Genomic DNA, 17,949 nt, shown 5'->3' with positions numbered 1-17,949 from the left:
AGGTATTTGCATCACAATATTTATTATGTATACAATATTCTGTGTGTATACCTGCAGGCCAGAAGAGGGCACCAGATCTCATTACAGATGGTTGTGAGCCACCATGTGGTTGCTGGGAATTGAACTCAGGACCTTTGGAAGAGCAGGCAATGCTCTTAGCCCCTGAGCCATCTCTCCAGCCCTTTTTGTTGTTGTTTTATTTCTTTTTCTGAAACAGGGTTTCTCTGTAGCTTTGGAGCCTGTCCTGGAACTCACTCTGTAGACCAGGCTTGGCCTCCAACTCACAGAGATCCATCTGTCTCTGCCTCCAGAGTGCTGGGATTAAAGGCATGCACCACCACTGCCTTGCTAGTGAAGTTAATTTTATGGTTGGGGTTACCACAACATGAGTAACTATTGAAGGGTGGCAGCATTAGGAAGGTTGAGAATCACAACTCTGGAGGGTTGAGACACACACACACTAGGCTGTAATCTCCTCCCCCAGAGCCTATCCAAATCCAGGGGAGGCCAATGCCTGGCTGGAAAAGAAACAGGCTAGGATCCCTGAGGACAGATTGAGGAATGAATGCTTTACCACTAAACCACCCCCCAACTGTGGCCTTGAGTAGCCTCAGAACAGATCTGAAGCTGTTTATGGCCTATACTGGCAAACCTGGGGTGCACGATTCCCTCAGGTGCTAATGGCCAGGGAACGAAAGGGAGTCGGGTGTGTTAGTTGTGAGGGAACCCCATCTTCCTAGCCTCCCAACAGCAGGGAAATTAGGGTATGTAATGGCAGGAGTATGGCATTTCATGGAGCAAGGAGATTAGGCAAAGCCTAGCCCTGGATGGGGTGGGATGTTTCAGTGTGTTGTATTTGTTCGACACGCCTATCAAGGTCTATGCCTCCTCTAACCAGGAAGTACTGGTGACAGCCTCAATCAACACTGTGGCAAAGAAGACATCAAACCATTTCCCCAGCTAGGTCATAGAAAGGTCTTGTACTTCTGACTGGGGGTACTTACCTAGAGCTTGGGTACCATGCTGAGGAAGCCCCAGCAGCTTCCAGAAGGAACCCAGGCCCCTGAGCTTGTGTGCTAACAGGCCAGACAGGCATGAGAAAGCCCCCAATAATTTGGCCAAGGTTTCCCACCCAGTGAGTTTTCTCAGTACCTGTCTGAGAAGCATGAGCATGCACCAGCCAGTGGGAACATGTGGATGAAGCAGGAAGTCTCACGGGCTCTTTGGGAGACAAAAAGAGTTAAGAAATTTGAAGGTGCATCTGCCGCATCCATGACCTACAGCACCATGCTATGGAAGGGGTGGGATCCATGCCCCTTCCCATTCAAGGTCTGGACCAAAATAGGATCCTTCCAAGGGTGGGTTCCTCTGGGCGTACAGCCAGTCAAGGCCAGCTTCTTAGCTGTCCCTGGCCATGTTCAGCTTCATTGAACTGACTTAACTCTGGCCAATGAAGCCATGACCATGGGCCCTTGCTACTGTGCCAACTTCCAAGTGACCCATGGCTGGCCTCACTTACAATATGCTAAGTCGGACTCTACCCATTGGCGTGCAGCAGTGAGGGACAGGAGCTATATAGCAAGTGGATGCCACCTCCATTCCCGTCAAGTTCCTCAGCTTGGCTGAGGTTCCCAGGGCTGGGGAAGCAGCTGCGCCCAGGTGCCCACTGGATGGGTACCATGAGGGACAGCTGGGAGGAAGCCCTTCAGTTTGGTCTGGGCCCGTAGTTGCAGAAGATCAAGCAACAGACCACTGAACAAGTGAATCCAAAGTCACGTATTTATTGGTAGATGGGGCTAACTGGGCAGGGGTCTACGTGTCACAGCCCTCGGGGACAGCAGCTGTGATGATGAGTGAAGGCTCCAGGACACCGGGGCTGGCAAAGCTCTCCTCTGCACACAGTCTCTGGCTAGGGAGCTGGGTGGCAAGGCCACCCTGGGTCAGGGACTCCACAATGACCTCTGCAGAGCCCATCTCCAGGTCTGCAGGTGGCTGGAGAGCCACCACCACCATCTTCTCGTCCTCGATGACTAGGTTGCGGAGCTTGCGCTGCCGTGGATTGTAGTTTTCCACTCTGTCGTGGATCTCCATGTGCCTCCGCAGGTGAGCCTGCGGGGAGGGGACGCTTAGAAGCGGGGACAGAGCGGAGGAGGGGCAGGAGACCCGGGCCCGGCCTACCTGCCGAGTGAACTTGTAGCCACACTCAGTGCACTCAAACTTCCTCACGCCCTTGTGTCGTCTGACGTGCACTCGTAGCTGTTCCACGGCTGCAGGAGGAAGGGGGCCACCGGCATTAGGAGCAGGGAACATGGCAGGGACAGGACTGAGATGGGAGACAAGGCGTCCCAGGGCCTAAGGCACAGGAGGCGGCCCTTGGCAGGATCTCCCCCACTCCAGGCTCTACAGCACCACACTGAGGCCACCATTGCCCGGGTCCAGGGCGCCCTGCCCCCACCTCCGCCATCACAGCCGGTCCACTCTCATGTCTCCTAGCACATGGAAGACAGAACTCTGCTGGCTGGAAGGTTCTAAGGAGCACTGGGAAGCCACTGTTCCCTTGATCTCTGTAGACCCTTAAACTCAGGTAGGCAGGAAATGGAAGCCAGGCCCTCTCTCCCACAGCTTGCCCACTTGCCTTTGAAGGTCTTGCCACAGATCTGGCAGAAGTGAGGCCTGCCCTCCTGGTGACGACTGGCCACATGCCTCAGAAGGGGCCCCTTCTCAGTGAAGCGCTGTTCACAGAATTCACAGCTGAAAGGCCTCTCCCCGGTGTGGGTACGGTTGTGCTTGTCCAGACTGGCTGTGGGGGACAAAGTGGAGCTCAGTTGCTGGCTTGAGCCCCGGGAAAGGAGGGGATGGACCTGCCTCACCTTGGGTACGGAAGGTCTTGCCACAGAGGTGACATTGGAAAGGCTTCTCGCCTGTGTGTGTGCGGAGGTGCATGTTGAGATTGGCCTTCTGGGTGAACGCGTGGCTGCAGAACTCGCAGACATAAGGCCTTTCATTCCTGTGCGGATGGGGACACAAGGCAGAGGCTATCACTAGGGAAAGCCATCCCCTTTCAGTCATCCGTTAGGGCTGAACATGCTAAGCAAGTAGGACTTGGGTGGTTCCAGGCAAAGGACACCACCACCTTCGACAGAAGCACAGGAGAATCCAGGAGTCAGGAAGGTAAGGGACAGACGTGCCTCAGCCTGAGCCCTCCCCACTGGCCTAACAAATCTGCCTGCCTCTCACCCAGCCCCGGAAGGCTGCAGGTGCTAGACTCCGGAGGGGAACACTCATCCCCCATGTATGCAGGTGCTGGACTCCGGAGGGGAACACTCATCCCCATGTGTACACGTGTGTGGGGCCCGCACTCGGGGAGGAGGGAGGAGGCTCATACCTGTGCTTGGCCTTGATGTGCATCTGCAGCCCATTGCGGCTCGAGGCCCGGTGCCCACACTCCTCACACACAAACAGCTTTTCCCCGCGGTGCTTAAAAGCCTCGTGTAGTTGGAGTTCCGTCCTAGACAAGAAGCACTTGGCACAAGTGGGACACTGCAGGCGGGAGACAGGCAGAGGGAGCAGTGCCAGGTAAGGACAGGGTGGGCCGTCCAGGAGCCACGGGGGCCCCATCCCTGCCTGGCACTTACTGCGTGGGGCTTAGGGGCTCCGTGCAGCTTGATCATGTGGCTCTGCAGGTCCTTCTTCTGCATGAACTGCTGGGAGCAGGAGGAACACTGAAAACACAGGCCTAGTCAGCACCAGCACAACTGTGCCATCAGCCACCTGACATGGTGAAGGAGGCTAACCCAGATCTGCTGAGGGCTGGCTCCCAAGACGGGCCAATGCTCAGCCATCCATGTCGCGCCCAGAGGAACGCTGAGCCAGTAGGGCTACAGACAGTGGTCCTATCTATAATAGTGTCACTGGGTGGGCAAGGAAGGTACCACCCCAGGCAAAGGGGTCCACATCCCCGTCCCACCCGTGACCCGGGGACCAGCTGACCTACCTTGTAGGGCATTTCCCCAGTGTGTGACACCATGTGTACCCGCAGCTCCGTCCTCCGGCGGAATGTCTCCTGGCACACGGAGCATGTGAAGACCTGGCAGTGTGAAGGGCAAGCAGGGCCAGCATCAGGGAGGGCCTCTGCCGGCGACGGCAGCCTCTGCAGGGGCTTCCACACGCTGCTGGGAAGTGTCTGCCTGGGGCAGGGGATGCTGGGGTAGGAGAGGGCAACATGTAACCTGCCTGCCTACATCACAGGGCACTGCACACTACCACACGCCAGGCCCTGCTCAGCTCCAGACAGGCTAGAGACGGGCCCAGCTGCTAATGACCAGTCTCTGGGAAGAGAAAGATGGGGTTTAGCCAGATACTACCCACTTGGGGCAAGAGGACAGGCAAGGTGGCCCTTCCCAGCAGCTATCCCCCACAAACACTTTGCTCCAAGCCTAGGATGGAGCTAACTCAAAGTATCCCTGAAGTACTTATCCCTCTGAACTTGAACCCTCTGAACAAGTGTCCCCTCTGGTACTATGATGTGGATGTGGTGACATCCAAGGCCCCTGCAGCTCTTATTTTATAATCCTGTAGTTTCCTGGGGGTCTTTCCCAGATGGCAGGAAGACAGGCTACCGGGCTGCTGCCCACAAATACTTGGACCAATTCCCAAGTACCTGTTCTGAGCGGTTCATGCAATTCCGGGCTTCGTGTTCCAAAAGGTTCTCTTTGCGAAAGTAACACTTCCCGCATTTGGGGCACTCGAAGGGCTTCTCCCCAGTGTGCTTCCTGCCGAGAAGAGAGGCTGCAGTGGTGTGGGGGCTAAGAGACTTTCCCACTGCTCTGGTACTCGGGACCCCTCCCTCTCCTACTTGGACCTACGCTTTAGTACACAGGAAGGGGTGTCCTGAGGCCAGTCAGGGCTCACCATGTAGGCTCAGTGACACCCAGGTTGGACATGCAGGGGCAAGACTAGAAATCCCCTCCAGTGTAGAGACCCTCAGGAAGGGAAGACGCAGTAGCCACAGGTCCAAGTGGCCCCATCCTGGAGGGAGAGCTGGGAGCCAGGAGCCAACCCTACTTCTGCCAGGCTCGCTAAATGGCTGAGTTAGAGCTGACTGGCACAGCCTGGTTATGTAGCCTCCTTTCTGTGGGCTCCACTTTCAACCCCATGGTAGACGGGTGAAATGGTTCAGTGGACAAAAGCACTTGGCTGCCAAGCCAGAGGAACCCACGTGGTGAGAGAACATCTACTCCTCAAGGTGTCCTCTGGCTTCTGCACCCCCACGAGTAAATAAAATGTAAACGCCGCCACCAGATCTGCTCTCATCTCCCTGACGTCACGAGGATGGCTGCAGCAGCTCACGGGGTCCCCACCATCTCACCAGCAGGTTCCATTAAGTTCAGAAGTCTTTGAAGATAAGGCAGCCCTCATCACTTCTTGGCTCACAGTCCTCCAGTGCTTCCTATTTCATACTGAGAGGGCCCAGGGCCCAGGAGGATATGGGAGGTCTGAGTGAATTAGCCAGGCTTGCTCCAAGCTCAAGACATTATTGGTAGCTCTGTTCCCAACAGCTTGGTTTTCTCAGTCAACGGCTTCTTTACCTTCTAGCTTAGGTGGGCGACAGAAGCCTGTAAGGTAATCCCAGCTACTTGGCTTGGATATTTTTTCCCCAGCACTGGGGATTGAACCCAGGGCCTCAAGTGTTAGGCAAACACACGAAGACTGAGCTATACCCCCAGCTCACTCACAGCTACTCCAAGCTGAGGCACAAGGATCACTAACTCCAGCCAGCCTCAGTAATTTAGATAAGGCCTGTCTAACTGAAAAAGGGCTAGGGATGTAGCATGGTAAAGGCCCTGGGGGGTCAAACCCTAGCACTGAAGGTCATGCCAAAGCACAGGATGGGAAATGGGTCCTAAGCCCACTCCAGGTGAGTACCAGCAGCTTCCCGGAGTATCATACCGACAACACGTGGCTCAGCACAACCTGGCTCGGTACCAGCCTAGCACAGTCGCATGGCTACTGAGCACCTGAGTGACTTGTGTTTGTGGCACTCACTTTTAAGTAATTTTAACTTAAAACAAGCCAGGTGTGGGACACAGGTCTTTGATCCCAACACTCTGGAGGCAGAAACAGGCAGATCTCTGTGTTCCTGGCCAGTCTGGTCTACATAGTGAGTTAGAGGCTATATAGAGCGTCCCCGGTTGATTTTTTAAACAAAAACAGTCCTAGAACTAGGTATGATGGAGTATGCCTTTAACACCAGCACTCGGGAGGCAAAGACTGGTAATCTCTGAGTTCAAGGCCTGCTTGGTCTATGTAAATTTACATAGTAAAGTCTTTCTCTTTTTAACTCCACATTTCTATGTGGGTCTGAGCTGGACAAATGGTCCTTTATACTTCTTACTTCCAGAGCTAATATCCCCAGAAACACAGGCGGCCTCAGTCCTGGGGATTAGCCTCTTGTCAAAGCCTACACTGCCAGACTTCAGACCGCCCTACAGTCAAACCTCCACTCCAGCTCAGGAAGGAGCCAGATTTGTCTCACGTGGGCAGAAGTCACAGTAGTAGAACCTACTGTTTAGGATCCACAAACCCACGATCCACAGGAAGACAGGGAGGGCGGAGAGGCACGCCAACCAGGCACTGCGTGGGCCTAACATAGAGCCCTCCAGCCCCCACAGAGCCCAGAGGAGGAGACTACAGGACCTCAACACAGAAGGGCACACGGGGAAAAAAAAACTAGAAAAACAGAGCGGTTACCTGTTGTGGACTTTTAGGTAGTATTTGCTGAGGAACTTTTTATGACACGTGGGACATTCAACCTGCACCGCTGCACCTTTCCTGTTCTCAGTGGGCTCGGTTGCTAGGGAACCCGCACTCAGGGCTGGCTCCTCAGCGCAGGGCTTTCGGATGACTTTTGACTTCCTCCTGGTCAGCACAGTCTCAGGCTCAGAAACAGAATCGCCGTCATCCTCAACTTGAACCACCACTTCCCACTAAAGTAAGAGGAGGCAGCAGGAGGGGCAGGGTCACCAAAGTACCAGCAGTAGCTTCAGGGACCCAGCTTGAATTCCAACCCAAGCCCTATCCCGGATGGTCCCCTTTCTGCAGGGGTCCAGGGAAGACCACAGGTAAATCCTGGCCTCAGAGGAAAGGGGCTCTGTTTCCAGGGAGCTGGCCAGATTTCTCTATCCTCGGGGAACACTTGTACCCCTGATGCTCACTCCACCCCCAGGAAGCTGACAACCATGGCTAAGTGTAGCTTGCAGAAAGGTCACCTGAGGCCACTGGCCTCCCATGTTTAACTCCAGAAGCATCCATCTGTACCCTCTAGCTTCCCCCCCCCCCCAATTCTTGCACCCTGGTAGCAGTACCTCACTGCTCTCGCCCTGCAGCGGGGCACCTCCAGCCTCAAAGGGCCTTGGAGGCTCTTTGTAGTCCTCAGATTCTCTGTCCTCTGAGAGACGAGGCTTCACAGCCTGCCTGCCTTTCCCGCAGAGGAAGGAGGGGCTGCTCTGTGCAGGGGAGTTGAGCTGGGGCTGCTGACTGTCTCTGGACTCCTGATCCCCAGGGGCCAAGCTCAGAGTCCTGAAAACTTCCTCCTCGTCCAAGTCTGCTGGCTCCTTGAGGTGGCTTTTCACATCCTGGGAGGCAGGTGGTCCCAGTCCGCTCTGGACACTCTGTGCCTGTCCCCCTGAGGTCCTGGGCTGGAAGCTCTGACACAGCTCGACAGCCTCTGGCACCCGCAATTCCTTGGCTGCCAAGAGCACCTGATCCCTGTTCCCTGAGGTGAGGGCGAGGTGACCAGTGTAGAAAAAGTCCAGCAGGAGACCAAAAATCTCAGCAAAGCCTGCAGGAAGGACGACGCTGCCTCCTGAGCCATCCCCATAGATCCTCTGGAAGAAATGGCTGCAACAGGCCAGGACACTCCAGTGTGCCTTGAACACCAGGCCCCCCACATCCAGCGTGGCGTCGCAATATTGGCCCTTCTCCCGCTGCTTGTTGAGTTCCTGCAGAACCCTCACGCTGTGCTGTACGAAGGAACTGTCCATAATCTGGAAAGGAAGGCAAACAGGACACTCTGGCCAGCCCGATCGAGAAAGACCTTACAGTGGCGTGAGTTGGACCCTTTAACAGCCACCTGCTTCGGGATGAAGGCTTGGGTCAAGGTTAGACGTTTGCACGCGGAGCACAGCCAGAGCGGAGTGACAGCCTCTCAGGGGCGGGGAGTGGCATGGGTTGGCGGGGAGAAAGCAGAGTGGGAGCACATGGTGCGGTGCAGGACAGGACAGGGGTAGGGTGCAAGTGAAAAAATAAATAAAAATGCAAATTTGGGGATAGACAAGCGTGAACCCGAACTGATCCGCCGCGCACCCGAGGCACAGCCAGTAGGGCAAGGCCGGCGGCTGCGCTCAGGTGACCCAAGCCCACGCCGCGCCTGCAGGTCCCGAGCAGCGGAAAGCGGCCGCCACACTCTGGTCAGCGCCCGGGGCGGTTAGCCTCCACCCTCTCCCGCACCCTCCTCACCGGGCCGGTCCTCCCGGCTCACACCGACCTCACTGCTCCGGGATAGACCACTTCCACCGCCCACAAGACTTAACTACTGCCCGGCCCCCTGCGCGGAGACGCCGCCGTCGCCACGCCGGATGTGACGTTGGGGCGCGCGGACCAGAACCGGACGCCTTGGAGGCGTGGCGCTCTTCTGTTCCCCGCCCCGAGGGCGGAGCCCCAGATGAAGACCAATGGGCCGCTGAGGGGCGGGGCCATACCTGCATCCAGCCGCGCTGGGTCTCCTTCCTGGAGTCGCCTAGCAACATCGAGCTGGGCGCTGGGCTCCAGATCCAGCTAACTGATGTGCGGTCCCAAGCTCCCCCCACCACCCCCTGGAACGGAAGCGCAACTAAGACGCCACGAACAACGATTCAGGTCTTTATTAGGCTGGATTCTTCTGTGTGCTTATACATCGCAAGCCATGGCTGAGCTCTCCCAGACACCTCAGGCCCTCCGCCCCCACTGGATCTGCCACCCTCAAGACACGAGAGGCTTCCGGTCTGCCCCGCCCCTACAGTCCCCGCGGATCAGGTAGAGCCACTGCGCCTCGTGTAGTCTAGAATGGAGGCCTGAAAGTGTTCTGTATTGTTGAGGTCTGGACGGCAGAGAATCACATAGCACTTGGGGAGGAAGTAACCGCTGAAGCCGCCGCTCAGAGTGGTCAGCCCCGCCATCACATAGGCCGCGGACAAGTTGCTGCCCTGGTAAATACTGGACATGGTGAAGAAGGTGATCCATGATATGAAGTTGAGGAGCAGGCTGAAGGTGACACATTTGGCTTCGTTATAGTTCTCTGGCAGTTCCTTACCCAGGTAGCTGCAGGCAAAGGTGCTGATGGAGAGGAGGATATTGTGGGTGAACGCCAGCAGGAAGCCCACAGAGTTGACCTCTGTGCACTCAAGAATTATCAGATGGGGGAAGCGCTGATATTCCCTGGTGGGCAGTGGGGTCCACAGTGCAAGCCACATGAGACAGATGAGCAAGTGGACCGTGGAGCTGACAGCGACAAATAGACTGGCCCCATGGTTTTGGGCCCAAGTGTGGTAGAACATGGGGACCTTGGTGGAAAACTTGAAGATGACAACCAGTTGGAAGGAGCGGATTGTCAGGCAGGAGAGGAAGACCGCAAAACCGAGAGAAAAGAGGGGCCGACACAGTAAGCATGTGGGCACCGTGGGCTCCCCAAAGAAGCCATAGAGGCTGCAACTCCCTGCAGCCAGGGCACCCAGCATGAAGAAGCACATCCTGCCTCCGGCCGACCTCACAACAGGCGTATGAAGATGCCTTACGAACAGGCAGGTGGTCCCAACCACCAGCAGCAGCAGTAGTGTGTTAGCTGTGAGTAGCACCACAGAGACAGGATCGTGCCAAGTCAAGAACTCCACAGTACGTGAGAAGCAAGTCGTGCTTCCCACAGGTGCCCACTCTTCTTTTCCACACGGCTGGCAGATCTGAAGATCTGAAAGAAAGAGCAAGGTTCCTGAGAGTCGGATGAGCAGAAGGAAGGGGAGACGTGGGGAAGGAAGGTCCAGGTCCTTGTGAGAGCTGCACCTTGGCAGGCAGGTTTTGGAGCCACAGGAGAAGGGAGCCTAGAACAGCCTCAGGCTAAGCACATCCTCAAAAGGTACGTACTTAATATGGCTCAGGATCTCAAAGGGGGTTTGCAAACATGGAGAACTTTATGATTTGGTCTGAGGGAAGAGCTTTAAAGATATCTTTGCCTCTCCCTTCGGCATTTCCGCCAACCAGATCCACCTGCTGAGCATCTACTCTGAGGTACCTGACTCTCCCGTCACCACAGAGATAGTGAAAGGAAAGAATGTGTCCCCCTGTTGTCTAAGCTCTAAGCTGAGTCCATAGCTTCCTACTGTGCTCTCTGCCCTCCACCGTGAGTCACTGAATGGAGCACACTGACTTCCTTCTGCCACGGACGAGCCTGTGTCTACCGTTAACCCAACCATTCAGGTGCTGACTCCCTGGCACAAGGAAGGGGCTTCACAGAAACAGAACAGCATGAAGGATAAAGAGGTTGCTTCTAGGACCAAATTCATCTGTGGAAGCTGACAGAGGACACACGGAGGCCTGACATTTCCAGGTGGTGTCCCAGGTGAACCATCAGAACTCAGCCTGGCAGGTTCTGGCTGGACCCCTCACCGGCTCACTCACCACTCTTGTTGAGGAAGGTCCCAGCCTCACAGGGCATGCACTCAAAGCAACAATGGTGGGAGCCCACAACCACTCTGTGGTGCCCTTCGAGGCAGTCTCTGGTGCACACAGATGCAGGAACCTGTAAGAAGCCACAGTGGTTTGCAGTCACATACAGGAGCCCCAGTCCAGGGGCAGCTCACATGCAGCACAGAAATGAGATCTCTGCACCTCTGCCCTCCAGGTTCAGGTGCAGAGCAGAGCTCTGGGAGCGTCTGTTCCTGGCAGGTCTGAGCAGAACTCAGGTGGCCTGACATCTGGCATCTCCTCTGTTCTGGGTAGGTATCACCTGGTGACTGACCGTGTCCCGTTACCTGAGTGGTCTTTCCGTGCCACCGGATTTTCGTCTTATTTATGTCTAGCTGAACTGGAGACAATGTGGCAGAGCCAATGACCTCGAAGGTCCACTCAGGCCCATTCCAGTCCCAGGCGATGATGTCATAGTCATCCAGAGGATCCCCGATGTCATCGAATGCCACCATGTGCTTATGTAGAAGGAAATTCACTTTGTGGATCTGCTGCAGAAGCTGGGACAGACAGATGTCATGAAGCCAAGCTACCATAGAACACACAAACTCAGGCAACCCAGGAAGCAAGCAGGAACTCTCTTGTGCTTGTCCTGAGTAGTTCCAACCCACCCATAAGGCCTGGTTCCTTCCTCAGCAATCTGTTCCCACTTCTAGGAATCCCCTGGGTCCCTGCCCAGCCTCCTGAGAGACCTCTAATAAAGGACTCGTTTGCAGACATTGTTGGCCTTTGATATCTCTGGGGCACGGTGGGTGGGAGAAGACAAGGCTCAGAGAGGAGAAGAACTGATCTAAGAAAACAGAGACTCTTCTCACAGTGAACAGAGATTCACTGTCTCCCCAGATAGTCCATGTACCCACGCTGCCAGGGCTGAATGGTCTCCTGGATGCAGACACCCTGGCTGGAATCTCTTACCTGCCAGGGGTAGACTGGACCCCTGGAACAGGTCTCCGAGGTACATCCCAGGAGCTGGTGGAGACCATGGGCCACAGCATACACAGCCTGGTACACATTGTAGGCAGCACTCATGGAGAAGGCTCCAAGCGTGGGCATGTTATATGTCGTGAAGGCATGGCACTCTCGGCACAGCTGGTTAGTGCTGCACCGGGATCCCTTTGGACAAGACCTGGGGTCACCCTTTACTGCCCTGATGTAAGCCTCTTCAAACTCCTTCAAGCCAGGGACAAGTCTCTGCTGGATGGCCACACCCAGCACTGTCCCAATGCCCTGGATCCCAGGCACACTGGTGATGTACGTAGAGATGGCCCAGTCTTCTGAGGCAATCCACACCTTGCCAGTCAGGTTGGCCAGCACCACCGACCTGAAGAACACTCTAGCCAGGTGCCGGCTGGAGAAAACCACGACCACAGTGGTCCTGGCTTGAGCTAGCTGCTGCATCATCTGCTGCATTCTCGGGTCACCCACCTGGGCAGAAGAGGGCACAATATCCTTGAAGGCAATGCAGATGCCCTGTGGGGTGGCCAGTTCCTCCAGCGCCCGCACGCCCAGCTGCCCATAATCACCATAGCTGCCGATGAGTGAGATCCAGACCCACCCAAAGCTCTGCAGCAGCAGCACCATGACCTTCACCTGATGCTTGTCGCTGGGGATCGTGCGAAGAAAGGACGGGTACTGGCGCTTTGAGCTGAGCATCACACTGCTGGCCTCGTAGCTGATCTGGGGGGGGGGTTCCATTCAGTGATGCCAGCAACATCAACCTCCTCATAGACCCCACCCAAACCAAGAGGACAGGCTCCTCTGGGGAGTTCCAGGAGGTATGGGAATCTGCTTATAGATCAAGTGAAAGGGCCATGTCATTTAAACATGCAACAAACCATGCTTCCTTGGCATCAGTAGGACAAAGTAGGAGACCTGAACTCTCAAGCTGTAGGGGTCACTTCTGTCCTGTACACTGTGGAGACCTACCAAGGTCCCCCTGAGAAATGACATGTTCAGACTCAAGTTTGAGGAGTATATCTCTAACTGAAGTGAACTGACCTGCTGGAAAGGCTCAAGACTAGAGCAGGGGCCGATGGATCATCTATGTAAGGGACAGTGGTGCTCTGTAAAAGGCGAAAGATTTAACCAGGTGTGGCTGGTAACCCCAGCAGTTAGGAGGTGGGAGGATCAAGAGTTTAAAACTATCCTAGACTCTAATACCAGAACAGGGCTAACCTGGGCTATAAGACTTTTTGTCTCAAAAAGACAAAAGAAAAGAGATGACAGGTAGGTTCTGAAGGGAAACTAGACTTTAATGGTGACGGTCTGAAGACTGTCAGTAAAAAGCTAGGTGGGTCGTGTAGGCCACCGTGAGGCTGCAACCCAGAGTGAGTTCCTCACAGAGCCTCTGCTGGGGAAGCTGGGTGAGGAAGGCATGCACCAAAGTCAGGATGCATGGTCTCAATGGCCTGGAACAGGAGGAAAGAGGAGGCCAGGGAAATACCAGCTGCCTCAGAGGCAGGTGGCAAAAGGATTCTCTCCAGAGAGAGGAGCTGAAAGTAAAGGGGGTAGGGGTATAAATGTCAAGGATAGTGCCTTACAGCCCAGGTCAGACAGGCCACAAAGAAGCCACGTAGGGTAGGAACTGAAAAGTGCTCTTTGAGTTTGGAACTGTAGAAGGTATTCCTACAGCTAGACCAAGTGCGGATAGAATCCGAGACTGAGGCACAAATGGACAGGTGAAACAAGCTAGACCCTCAGAGAGCTCTAGGAAGGTCAGCCAGCAGCAAGGGGCAGGAAGAACCAGGCACATGAGGACAGGGGAGAGGGATCCCTCTAGACAGAAGAGCTACTTGGACAGACTGCTGAGGACAGCAGCGGCCAGGCACGGGGCAGCCCAGGACCACCACTGAACAGCAAGGAAGAAAGGCGGCCAGCAGGTGATGCAGTATCTGGGTGGGAAAGGCTTTTGGGATAGCAAAGGCAGTGGAGTCTTTGGATGAAGAGGAGGCAGAGAGTGAGCAGCTGGGTAGCTACTCGTTCAAAAGGACAGGGAGTTGGCTGTGGTGGTCCACACCTTTAATCTCAGCACTCTGAGGCAGAGGCAAGGGGATCTCTGTGAGCTCAAGGCCGGCCTGGTCTACAGAGTGAGTTCCAGGGCAGCCGGTGCTTACATAGTGAGACCCTGTGTCAAACCAACCAAACAAAAATCAAAAGGTCAGGGTTTCCCCATGATGGCTGAGGCAGGAAGGCTGGAAGCAGCTCAGGGACAGACAGGCAGGAAGACTGGGCAGTAACCAGGGCAACAGAATGCCTGCGGCTTGACTAGAGAGCAAGGACTGCCCAGAGATCCAGGGCCTGGGCAGGCTAGCCTCAGGGAGGCCGTAGCTCCCATGGCCCTCCACCCTAGACTCGTAGATTGGGATCCCCAGGGCTTGGCTTACCAGGGGCATCAGAAAGGGGCCCAGCAGGGCAGCAGCAGTGACGGCGTGGTCAGTGTTGTCAGGCCCAATAAGTGCTACCACCTTGGAGGAATAGTTGTGAAGGTCTCTCTGCAGCGCTATGTGGTCAGTCTCCTGCTGGGCGAGCACCCTCAGTAAGGCGTACACATTGGCCGACTCTGAACATACATCATACAGCTCATACCCCAGGGAGATGTTAGGAAGCAGGACTGTGGAGTTGTTTATCTCCTCGATGCCGAACCGCATGGCCTGGAAGAGGTGGTAGCCGTGGCCATTGAAGCTGTCAGGCCTGCAGGGAAAGCCCAGGGAGGACTGAGAAGGCTGAAGGCCCGCCCCCACCGCCACTACCACCATCTCCTGCTTCCCAGGCTTTAGGGGCAGAAAGGACCTCTGAGGTCTGTCCAAGTCAATGCCAGCCTGAACACCCCCACTCAGCTTCTCAGAAATGAGATATCACACACAGGGTCTTTCTTGTATGTACAAAGTTTTCTGCTCTCACCGGAATGCGATGGTTTAATAAAGGAAAGCGAAGACCTTTCCTCCGTGGCCGCGGCATTCTGTAGCACACAAGTATCAGAGCAGCATCCCTTTCCGCTGATTATCCAGGAATGCTTGCTCACCTAAGTACCTGTCTGAGCGGCTGACTCAAGGGTCTAATAAACTGTTCAATGACTTTTGGCTTAGTGTTTGGATAGAATTTCCAATAACTTCAGAAATGGCCCTAAGCATACTTTTGCTACTTATACTATATATCTGAAGTAGTGTTCTCAACACTCAACGTATCAAATTGAAAGGAAAAAAAATCTGTGTCCAGACATGCCATATAGTCAGATGAGAATGTTTGTTTGTTTTTTGAAACAGGGTTTCTCTATAACTTTAGCTGACCAGGCTGGCCTTGAACTCACAGAGATCCACCTGCCTCTGTCTCCCAAGTGCTGGGATTAAAGGCATGGGCCACCATGCTCAAATATATACCTATACTAAAGTCATGTTAAAAATTCTCAGGAGGGGCTGGGGAGATGGTTCACAGTTAAGAGAAGTGACTGCTCTCACACAGCTTTGGGACACTCAGTTCCCAGCACCCACATGGCAGCTCACAACCATCTGTAACCCCAGTGCAGGGGCTCTGATGACCTCTTTTGGCCTCTGTGGGCACCAGGCATACATGTGGTACCCAGATGTATTTGTAAGCAAAATACCAACATACATAAAAAATAGTCAGATGGTGGTGGTACATACTTTTAATCCCAGCACTTGGAAGGCAGAGGCAGGTGGTTCTCTGAGTTTGAGGCCAGCCTGGTCTACAGAGTGAGTTCCAAGACAGCCAAGGCTCAAAAAAACCAATAAACAAATAAATAATAAATAATAAAAAAATCAATCTTTAAAAACATTTTCCAGGTAAAAATTGGCATGAATGCAAAAACTTAAGAAGCCCTACCCTAAAGAAACAGGGTTAACACATATGCACACACACACACACACACACACACACACACACACTCCAGCACAGACAAGCGTACACACAGGGAGGTCCACATTAAGGAACTGGCTTCCATGACTGCACAAGTTACTCAGTTCAGAGCTGTAGAGCTCGCCAGTAGGCTAGACAGTCAGCTGAACCGAGGCAGGTGGGGACCATAGTCCTGAATCTGAGGGCCGAGTCTCTTTACTCAGAGTCTCTCTTCTCTCTGAGGCCTTAAAGGGATTGTGTGAGGCCCACTTACTGTTGATGGACAGCCTGTTTGATTCAGTCTATCGATTTAAATCTCAATCACATCACAAACAGACTTTTCCAGCAACATCTAGACTGATATTTGAGCCAACAACTCTAGACACCATCTCTTGGACAAACAAAATGTAAAATTACCTCACACCTGCGTTACAGGGTTCAACCTAGGCTGAGTTTTCTCTGCTCTGGCCACTGTTCTCCACAGAGCATGACGATGAAGACATGGCACACAACCCTGCTGCACAACCACTCTCCAAGCCGCTGCCTTCTGGAAGATGCCCACTCCCTGCTTCTGTCACTCCTGTCCCCCGCGTGGACAGACAGTCCTTCAGTTTTATAAAGCCAGTTTTCTTTCTTTTTTTTTTTAATATTTATTTATTATGTATACAATATTCTGTCTGTCTGTATGCCTGCAGGCCAGAAGAGGGCACCAGACCCCATTACAGATGGTTGTGAGCCACCATGTGGTTGCTGGGAATTGAACTCAGGACCTTAGGAAGAGTAGGCAATGCTCTTAACCGCTGAGCCATCTCTCCAGCCCAAAGCCAGTTTTCTTGTGTCCTCAAACCTGTCTTCCAAGTCCAAGTTTCTCCTTCCCAGCCTCCTGTTGGGAGCTCTTTGGCCTAGTCCTCACAGGCCAGGGCTTCCAGAATCTTACTTGCTTCCTGGCCAACAGTCAGGTAGTCCCTGTGTGTAGAGTATCTCACAACCTGTCGGCCTGTCGTGAGAACATTCTAGACTTCCCAACAGGGGACTTGCACAGACTAAGAGCAGCCATCTTTAAGAAGATACCCGTGGGGAATCCCAAGTGCCAGCTTCAGAAAAGCCGGGGGGACTTAGAGTTATAACACGCTCTAACAGCAAAAACAAAAGAACATATCACAGTACAAATAACACATTGCGATATAAATAAATAGGTAGTATCCTAAAGTAGAAACGGATGGGCTGTTCAGCTATCAGCCAGACTTCAGTCCTTACAGATCAGAGGTGAGCGGAGGAGCCTCTGTGTTCCACTGTGAGCCCCTCTCTTCCTCCTTCCCTCTCGGACAGGGTTTCTAGTCTAGGTTGGCCTTGAACTTCTGATCCTTCCAGTACCAGGGATTGTAGGTAGAATGTGTACAAGCCATCCCATGTGGTACTGGAGATTAAACCCAGAGCCTCGTGTACTCTAGACAAGCTCCAAACCGATTGAACCACATTCCCAGCCCACCAAGTGACAGCTCTGGCAGCCCCTTCACTCACCTGTCACAACGTGTCACCTGGGGTTGGTTTCTCACCTGCAGATAGTCTGCATGGAGACCGAACAGGCCTGCGAGGAGGTAATCTCCTGGGAGACTGAAGCTCGGCGAGGACTCTGTCTTGTAGCAGCTGAAAGCCCAGCAATACGCAATGTGGAGCTGCAGGCTGAGCAGGTAAGCTGCCCAGAAAAACATGCTGGCCAGATGCCCCTTCGCCCAGCATGGCTGAGCACACCTCGGACAAGGCTGGCTTCTTAAATACAATGAGTGACAACTGCCCAGACGCTTCATAGCTTCGTGCCCCTGGAAGGGGTGGGACGAGTCCTGTTGTAGAAAGAAGGCTGGTCTTCCTGGCTGTGGTCTCTCTCAGGAACTGGGCAGGGTCAGGGCATGCATGCAAACAAGGTGGCCCCCTGAGACCCCTCCTCTGGACGGTTGTGGTTTCTGTCCTTGCTTGGGTGCTTTTGGCTTCACCTGGCTAGGGAAGGGAGCCCTGATGGTTTTCCGGGAGGACACTCGGGCACTGAAGGTCAGGGTTGCTCTCAGGGAACTGATGAATTTTTCTTTTTCTTTTTTTCTTTTTGTTTGTTTTTGTTTTTGAGGCAGTCTCTTGCTCTCTTGTCCAGGCTGGCTTTGAACTCCTGGGCTGAAGCCACCTTCCTACCTCTGTCTCATGGAAGTAACTGACAGATAGTATGGCTGGCTGTTAGAGTCTCCTGAGAGTTACCGGAGTTAGTAAACCTCATTTAGTAAGCCTGAGACTAGGCTCCGAGTGCTCACCTGCTGGCCCTAGTATTCAGACTTTCAA

The 17,949-nt window shown here is 54.0% G+C and overlaps 2 protein-coding genes and 1 long non-coding RNA gene across 6 annotated transcripts; 1 reads left to right on the top strand and 2 right to left on the bottom strand.

Moving 5' to 3' along the window:
- Nucleotides 1-1,765: 1,765 nt before the first annotated feature.
- Zbtb48 (zinc finger and BTB domain containing 48) lies at nucleotides 1,766-8,628 on the bottom strand. 3 transcript variants are annotated; one of them, XM_050153395.1, is made up of 11 exons: nucleotides 8,518-8,628; nucleotides 7,365-8,045; nucleotides 6,751-6,986; nucleotides 4,661-4,772; nucleotides 3,995-4,087; nucleotides 3,636-3,722; nucleotides 3,386-3,540; nucleotides 2,871-3,007; nucleotides 2,636-2,800; nucleotides 2,179-2,267; nucleotides 1,766-2,109 (listed from the first exon to the last, which is right to left on the bottom strand). In XM_050153395.1, exons 2-11 carry the CDS (start codon nucleotides 8,040-8,042, stop codon nucleotides 1,813-1,815), a joined length of 2,049 nt encoding a protein of 682 aa, XP_050009352.1. In that variant the 5' UTR covers nucleotides 8,043-8,045; nucleotides 8,518-8,628; the 3' UTR covers nucleotides 1,766-1,812. The 3 variants fall into 3 exon arrangements, with proteins under 3 accessions (XP_050009352.1, XP_050009350.1, XP_050009351.1); XM_050153393.1 differs by having other exon boundaries at nucleotides 1,766-2,267; XM_050153394.1 differs by having other exon boundaries at nucleotides 1,766-2,267; nucleotides 8,546-8,628.
- Nucleotides 8,629-8,794: 166 nt separating this feature from the next.
- On the bottom strand, nucleotides 8,795-17,432 carry Tas1r1 (taste 1 receptor member 1). 2 transcript variants are annotated; one of them, XM_050153217.1, is made up of 7 exons: nucleotides 17,146-17,432; nucleotides 14,157-14,463; nucleotides 12,364-12,450; nucleotides 11,689-12,198; nucleotides 11,061-11,273; nucleotides 10,708-10,828; nucleotides 8,795-10,000 (listed from the first exon to the last, which is right to left on the bottom strand). In XM_050153217.1, the coding sequence occupies exons 1-7, from the start codon at nucleotides 17,430-17,432 to the stop codon at nucleotides 9,069-9,071; spliced, it is 2,457 nt and encodes an 818-aa protein (XP_050009174.1). In that variant the 3' UTR covers nucleotides 8,795-9,068. The 2 variants fall into 2 exon arrangements, with proteins under 2 accessions (XP_050009174.1, XP_050009173.1); XM_050153216.1 differs by having other exon boundaries at nucleotides 11,689-12,450.
- On the top strand, nucleotides 9,995-11,229 carry LOC126508173 (uncharacterized). The gene is made up of 3 exons (XR_007593744.1): nucleotides 9,995-10,165; nucleotides 10,931-11,024; nucleotides 11,109-11,229. It is a non-coding gene; the product is annotated as an uncharacterized lncRNA (long non-coding RNA).
- Nucleotides 17,433-17,949: the final 517 nt, after the last annotated feature.

The sequence above is a fragment of the Alexandromys fortis genome, unplaced genomic scaffold, assembly GCF_014885135.2.
Source record: "Alexandromys fortis isolate MF-2015 unplaced genomic scaffold, M_Fortis_MF-2015_v1.1 scaffold_88, whole genome shotgun sequence".
Lineage (NCBI taxonomy): Eukaryota > Metazoa > Chordata > Mammalia > Rodentia > Cricetidae > Alexandromys > Alexandromys fortis.
Note: the sequence above shows the minus strand (reverse complement) of the source record. Positions and strands in the feature narration are given on the sequence as shown.

Bases quoted from the DNA above. Each gene is read 5' to 3' on its own strand.
- Zbtb48 (XM_050153393.1), bottom strand. From the start codon at position 8,042: ATGGACAGTTCCTTCGTACAGCACAGCGTGAGGGTTCTGCAGGAACTC. The intron at 4,773-6,750 runs GTAACCGCTCTG...TCTTCTCGGCAG, and splicing joins TACCTAAAAGTCCACAACAG to GAAGCACACTGGGGAGAAGC. The intron at 2,801-2,870 runs GTGAGGCAGGTC...TGTCCCCCACAG, and splicing joins CAAGACCTTCCGTACCCAAG to CCAGTCTGGACAAGCACAAC.
- Tas1r1 (XM_050153216.1), bottom strand. From the start codon at position 17,432: ATGAAGCGTCTGGGCAGTTGTCACTCATTGTATTTAAGAAGCCAGCCT. The intron at 10,829-11,060 runs GTAACGGGACAC...GGCTTCTTACAG, and splicing joins GGCACGGAAAGACCACTCAG to GTTCCTGCATCTGTGTGCAC. The intron at 10,001-10,707 runs GTGAGTGAGCCG...TCTTTCTTTCAG, and splicing joins GACCTTCCTCAACAAGAGTG to ATCTTCAGATCTGCCAGCCG.